The following is a 7,738-nucleotide window of genomic DNA, read 5'->3' as shown; positions in this document are numbered from 1 at the left end:
TTACAACTAAAATTTACCAAATACTTAGTACCTTATACACATAAAAATATTAAACTAGCCCTTACAATTTAAATTACACTCCAAGCAGCTTTGTCTTCCCTCAATATACAATGTGTACAAGTAGATATCACAAATAATTGATATATCCACGCATCCATGTCTGAAAATATAAATAGAGAATCCTTATTTTTTTATTTTTTTGAACAAACTCCATATTTGAAATTACAATATGCGTGCATCTTCATCTTCATTATCACCAGCAAGTGGCAACGCACACAAATCTTGCCCTCACGAGGATGAGCTTGAGGTATCTATTTTATCGAAGTAAGAGAGCCTTCGCCTTTTGCTCGGCAGCGTTGTTCTCGGGGAGTATTCTGGTGAGGGCGAAGCCTTATCGAGGACGGAACTCAGGACCTGGTGAACCGAACTTGCAAGAAGTTCGTATGCTTCAGTATTGGCATCGTTGCTGTCCTTCTTGAAGCTGGTGAGAACGAATACATTTTTCACTCGGTTTCCCAAAGTCGCTATTTCTGCCTTCACCATTTTTAAGTGCAGGGAGTCGAGGGCTTCTCTTAGGTCAGAGAGAAGCTCAGACCGGTATTCACAGCAGACGGATGCCTTCACAGATATGGTTCCATCCCCTGCCCCAATGACATAGGGTTCAACTTTCACTTCATCGTCATCAACTGGGATAAGAAACCCCTTACTGGATTCTAGGGCATCCTTCTTCAGTTCCTTCACTTGGCTGATAACTGCAGCAAGTAACGCGGCTTTGTCCATCTGTAACGAACAATTAGGTCAAGGTTAAGACAAATTTGTTGCCATCGAAGCTTTTTTCATGTTTTTAAACACCACAATTTATTGTTACTTTTGATACAAGCAACTAGAGCTATGTTGCATTACTGGCCAACAGCATAAACTGCATAACTATCATAAAGAAAATTTAAGCAGTGATCATAATATATGGACACATACATACACAAGAAATTAGATACGCAGATGTATCCATGCATATATAACAGTATAATACAAATATAAGGGTCCATTCGGAACCATTGGCGGTCATTTTATGCAAGTAAGACGCCTTCTTTGTCAACTGGAGAAACCCGGCCAATTAACTACTTAATCTTGACAAAGACATGAACAGACACCTAGCTAGCGATTCGAATACCAAGTTTCCACATACTTCCAAGCTCGCTTAGGTAGACTCAATATATAATTAATTACTAATTATAGTAGCATCAGCAAAACCATGTTTATAAGTTATCATAGCATTGACTGTGTCCAGAAACTGTAGAGCTAGTCTTCCGATTTGTTTCAGCCTAGAAGGCGTGGTCGACGACAAAAGCAATTAAAAATATTTATTTAATTAATACAGATACTCTCTTCGGCTTCAAATTAAAAAAGTTAGTGGTTACCGCCCCAGACATTTGTTTCTTGCTTACCGCGCACCCCTAATTTGATATAAGTAAGATTAATTAATTTGCATAATTAAACAGTTGAGCAAGATACATCTAAGGCCATAAAATATAAATCCAGATGCAGACCTTGTGATGCAATCTGCTACACAGCTGCCACTCTACCCCAATTATCCAATCATAAGCATCAATATTTCCCGAAACACATAGAATCGTCTACTATCGACTGTAACAGTTGACAGCAAAGCATCCCATATATATACTTAGTGTTAAACAACCACAGGATTAGAAAATTATTAAGCAAGATGAGGTTAGCATGAAACAATATTCAGCCGACTTAATTATAATTTTATTATAGACGCCTTTGACTTCGTAGATTATACAATATATAAAGTCAAAGGTTCTCTGCCGGCAACAATAATTTCTAATTTTTCTTCCATCATAATGCATGGTGTGCTGTACCTAACAGGTGGAAGATTCATTGCATATGAAAATAGTAACCATGGCTGCTGTTATGCTTAGATTCTTAATTTAATTGAAAATGCAAAACGTAACCTAGATAACGACTGCAGATCCAATTTACGGATAGTTTTTTAAGTTCTTAGTATGGAAGATGTTATGGATTTTGCTTTTCAAATTTTATAACGTATCTTTGAGTTGACTTTGTAAACTCTACATACAAAGTTGACTCTACAAGGGCGCAAATAATGTAGCAAAAAGCTTTGTTAATTTGAATGATGTGCACGAACGAGCAAATGAACTTCTCTTTACATGATCTCATAACTTGATAATAGTCATGTATGACATCAGAAGGACTATTTCATACCGATCGCCTTTTGCTTCTTATGAACAAAAAAAGCATTGTATCCATGATGCATAAAAGTATATTAGTCTACAGAAAATTTTATTCAAGTTCAGAATCGATGTATTTGATAAATCTTCAACAGAAACTCTTAACATTCGAAAATTTTGCCTAAAGATGTTTGATGTTTGGCATAAAATTAGACTATAAAAAAGCGAAAAGCTATCAGCTTTTCCCGGTAAGCCTATTCCATTTAATTTGCTACATATTCTATTCTGATAAACCCCTTTTTGCCAAGCTACGTAAAGAAAACTCATCGTAACAGTTTCTTCGATTTTGCGCAAACAAAATCAAAATCTTTGCTCAAGTCTTTTCGAAGTTAATCATAAATTGAGATGTTCAATTCTATTTTTGTTTACTACCTATTTACCATCCTAAAAGTTCAAAAGAACCTAAACTTCAGATCATAAATTACCACTTCCCAATCAACAAGAAAACGTTGTGTAACTATTGGATAAAGAATCGAAAACTCAGTAAGATACAAATATCAACCAACTAACAACCAGTAAAAAAATTAACAAGCCATGAACACAATCCAACAAATCCATGTATTACTAATTAAAATTAACTAACATAATTGAAACTGATTAGGACTAACTAATATATAATTTGACAGTAAACTCCATAAAAATTACTTTACCTTTTCAGTGCAGGGCACGAGACCGCGAAGCGTAGAGAGATGTGCATTGATTCTCTCTCTCCTCCTCCTTTCAGCCTCACTGTGATTCTTCAAAGCCGCCAAAGCCTTAGCCTCAGACACCCCTTTTTTCCCCACTCTCGCAGGAGCCTTAACGAGCTCGCCTTTCTCACTGTCCAAAACCAGTGAGTGAGGCAGAGCCACCGCAGCACCGCCCTGCAAAGCCCCGCCGAACCCACTTGCGCCATGCTTAAAAGGGTCGAATAAGCTCGGATTAAATGAAGATTTGGAGTTAAAACGGTAAAAGTCCATCTGGGTTTAGTTTGTTTTTTTAATTTTTCTACACCCTTTGTATTTGCAAAAATCTATGAACCGAAGGTGGAGAAGAGCAGACCGGGAGGGCGAGTTGTTGGGGCGAACCAGAAGGAGAGCTTGGAGAGAGGGAAACTTTGTGAACAGGCTTTGTTGATGAGCAAGGCGTTGATAATGGTGGCTGTGGCGGTGGCAGTGGCAGTTCTTGCAGGTTTTTTCATACCTTCCATCACGCAAAAGACAAGCTTTGGGGGGTTGGAGGGGGCGATCAATGAGAAAACATCCACATTTTCCTCCGCATGGTCATCAAAGTCGAGGATTTCGAAAATACAGAGTGAAAATATAGAGAGTTTTGGGAAGTGGGGTTTATATAGAAACGTGGAAGGCGAAAGCTTTTTTGTTAGGTTTTCGATGGAGATGGAGAAGGAAAAGGGCAGACAAAGAGTCAAAGGGTTACTGGTTCACGGAGAGCTTTGGAAGAAGGTATTTTTGGAAGGAGATGAAAGGATGGGAACAAATGGTTTGTGGAGTTTGAGATGGTAAGGTCGCAAAAGTCCCACCCCTATATATAATAACGAGTCCATAAGGAAAATATTATCACACTGATAGCAATAGTTTTAGCATATAGTATGAAAAAATGCCAAATTTGGTTTAATAAAATAATTTTGTTGTCATTTTAATTTGTATAAAAATATGATTTGTTGTAATATATGTATATGACAAAATATATACCTACTTCCAAGTTCTACCTGCAAGCACATGCTGTAAATTAAGACAATTTTGGAATAAATATATTTGTGGAACACGTAGGAGTGAAGTGTCCAAAATCTGAATCGTTTTTTAATAGTTTTCATGTGAGAAAAACTACTAATATTTTTTCTATCAACGTGAGAAAGAGGATTGAAATTGGAGCATCTCTTCTTCTAACATTGAGAATTAAATAATGTTAGACTAAAAGTTACTATTCAAACTACTAACAATATATGTTTTATTGTTTTATGTGTTGATACACTGTGTATTTTAAAAGGGACATTTTTTTTTGATTCAGTGTAAGATGATAAAAATAATTAAATGAAATTGATAATACTTTGAATATTTGTCAAATTTGCTGAATCTGGTTGGGGTGAAATTGTAGCAATTTCCAGGACAAATACTTCTATATTCTGGTCGAGAGTGCATGCTAAATACCTCTTTCATGTGGCAAACATTAGGGCTGGGGGAATTTTGCTATAAACTGACGTACCAACCCAACCATACCCTTCGGCTCGTATTGGTAAGGGAGAGTTTTTGCATATTTTCATAATCAGTTAGCACTATAATGTATCAACTATTAATGATATGACTTTGGTATTGAATTTTGTATACCTATAATATACAGTACCAACATATATACATATAAATAGTGCTTCGAATAATTAATTCATGATCAGAGATCCTATAATCAGAACCAAACTTTTGACTTTCTTTTTGCTTTTGCATTGGGTACTGCATTGGATTTAGACAATTATATAATTTAGACTTTTGAGTTTGTGAACTATTAACTATTTGGATTATGTTTGATGACATTGTTGTTAGCTTATTAAGTTATGATTTGATTCCCATTTTAACTTTTAAGTTATGATTATGTTGGCCTATCCATCAATTGAAAGAATATTGTAACAGCTTCTATTTTTATTTTCTGGTTTGTTGTTCTTCACAGTGGATGTGTTATGTCATTAACCAACCAAACTAGTCAATAATTTTGGCTAAACTGATTTTTGGCAACCACAAGAAGTCGGTTGACCATCAATAACTAATTTTCGATAACAATGTATATGTGACTGGGCTGGTAGCAAAACTGGCAAACCAAATCCAGCCCTAGCAAATATCATGACAACCACACTAGCTAGCCGTTTAGAGATTTGATACACGTGGGGCTATTTATCTTCATCAAAGAAAAACACACGTAAAAATTATGCATATTTTAAACAAATAATTAAGAATTAATAGTTTGCAAATGAAAAAATAAATGCAAATTTTAATTATTCTAAAAGTTATATTTGCTTGTGTTTATTTTTTAAGTCAAATAGGTTATGCTTTGTTAAGACATAAAATACAACATTGCATCTAAATTTTGTTTCTCATTATTGTTGAAAAGTTTAAAATATTTGAAGTTGGTTAATTCAACAAAATAAAATGAAAATTACTTATCTTTTCCTTATCTCATATATATAGTCATACTCTCTCATGTAATTCTCAACCCTAAATTGACCTACTTACAAAAACTGAGATGCTAGACTCTAAAGTCTGTGCAACACCTTGTTTACCATTACAGTATCTAACTTTTACAAGGCCGGATATAGCATTTGCAGTGCATCAAGTGTGTCAATTCATGCACAAACCTATGGCATCACACTATATTGCAGTAAAGAGGATCCTCAGATATCTTAAGGGTACTGTCAAGCTTGGAATTAAATATGTGAAAGGTTCTATGGACTTACATGCGTTTTCAGATGCTGATTGGGCTGGTGATCCCAATGACAGGAGATCAACAACAGGTTTTGTGGTCTTTCTTGGTCATAATCTCATCTCTTGGTCTTCAAAGAAGCAACAAACAGTCTCTAGGTCATCCACAGAGGCTGAATACAAAGGCTTATCAACTACTGTAGCTGAACTTGACTGACAACTACTTGCTTTTCTCAAAGTTTCAGTTCCTTCTCCACCTGTTCTCTTCTGTGACAATATGTCTGCGATAGCTTTATCTTGTAATCCAGTTTTGCATCAAAGAACTAAACATATTGAGGTGGACATCCATTTTGTGAGAGAAAGAGTTGCTAAAAAGTTGCTTCAGGTTCGATTTGTTATTTCTAGTGAATAGTTTGCTGACATTTTAACCAAGGGACTGTCTGCTCCACTATTTCAGACGCACTGCATCTATCTCAGGCTCGATTACTCCTCTCCTGAGCTTGAGGGGGGGATGTTGAGGATAGTGATCCAATGGTTAATAAGATGCCATTTGTCATTAGATAAGAAAGGTTGTTAGATTAGGTAGTTATAAGGTAGCTTAAGAGATCAGCTTTAGTAATGAAAAAGAGTATAAGTACGTAAGTATCTCTAACATAAAGTGTAATGAAATTCTTGAGTATTAATCATTGAAATCTCTCTCTCTTTCTTCTCCATGCTATCTTTGTTCCTATCTTCTTCATTTCTTCTTCTTCTTCAGCATATTACAGTAAGGTTTACAACTCCAACTATAGTAGTTCAATAAGGTTTAATCTTAATGCAATTTACGCGCTAAGAAAAGTATATTTGTATGAGTGTTAAAGCGAGAGGAAAAGATAGTACAACTAATAAGTAAATTCATTGATCATCGGTCTTTTTCCAATAAGTAGGTGTACAATGACGGAGCCAGCTAGTGGCTGCCTTGGGCTCAAGCACACTCCAAGGTTTAGAAGATGAATACTTTTTGTGTTAGAATAAGTATGTTTCAGAAAATTAAGTCTAATATTGCACATAATGAAAATTTAGCCTATCCCAACACCTTCACTCCATACTACAAGAAAAATAACTTAGTCCACCATTAATATTTTCCTAGCTTCACCCATGGATGAACTCATTTGGCATTTAGTTTGGGATTAGTACAATTTTGAAGGTCGATCGAAACTTTAAAGACAATAATATATAGAAATGATTTGCCTTCTACAACCTTCCCTTCGACATACATGAGATTCCCGCCAGAAAATAAAAAACAGAAAAGAAAAAACAAAACTTTGCTTGAGAAAATGCCAATAATTTATTGGAAAGACTTAATTCTTTAACAGCATATAAGTCTTGCTTTGTCACATTTTGCCCACCAAAGTGGTCCTCACTTTCCACATCAGAATTTTGTCACACAAAAGTGTTTGTCATCTTTAGTAATTAATTATTTAACATGTGGCATAAAAAAATTTATTTCATATTTTTAAGAGACAAAAAAATTACAAGGCAAAGCCACAAAATAAATTATTTCATATAGGGTTGTGCTATCTACATACCTTTTTTTACTTCACACACACTTTCTTAATTTTCAGCCGTGGAATCGAATGAATTGAAAAAGATCAAAGGACAAAAATTTATAAGAGGTGTGTGAGAAGTAAAAAGATTCCTCCCACTTTCAACATACATGAGATTCCCGCCAGAAAATAAAAAACAGAAAAGAAAAAACAAAACTTTGCTTGAGAAAATGCCAATAATTTATTGGAAAGACTTGATTCTTTAAGAGCATATCGAAGTCATGCTTTGTCACATTTTGCCTACCAAAGTGGTCCTCATTTTCCACATCAGAATTTTGTCACACAAAAGTGTTTGTCATCTTTAGTAATGTGTGGCATAAAAAAATTTATTTCATATTTTTAGGAGACAAAACAATTACAAGGAAAAGCCACAAAATAAAATATTTCATATAGGGTTGTGCTATCTACATACCATTTTTTACTTCACACACATTTTCTTAATTTTCAGCTGTCGAATTGAATGAATTGAAAAATATCA

General features: G+C 34.9%; 1 protein-coding gene across 1 annotated transcript; it reads right to left on the bottom strand.

Annotated features, from left to right (window-relative positions):
- On the bottom strand, nt 1-3,776 carry LOC137725151 (transcription factor bHLH30-like). The gene is made up of 2 exons (XM_068463742.1): nt 2,921-3,776; nt 1-780 (listed from the first exon to the last, which is right to left on the bottom strand). The coding sequence occupies exons 1-2, from the start codon at nt 3,227-3,229 to the stop codon at nt 289-291; spliced, it is 801 nt and encodes a 266-aa protein (XP_068319843.1). The 5' UTR covers nt 3,230-3,776; the 3' UTR covers nt 1-288.
- Nucleotides 3,777-7,738: the final 3,962 nt, after the last annotated feature.

The sequence above is a fragment of the Pyrus communis genome, chromosome 2, assembly GCF_963583255.1.
Source record: "Pyrus communis chromosome 2, drPyrComm1.1, whole genome shotgun sequence".
In the NCBI taxonomy this organism is placed as follows: domain Eukaryota; kingdom Viridiplantae; phylum Streptophyta; class Magnoliopsida; order Rosales; family Rosaceae; genus Pyrus; species Pyrus communis.
This window is presented reverse-complemented; position numbering and strand designations above follow the sequence as displayed.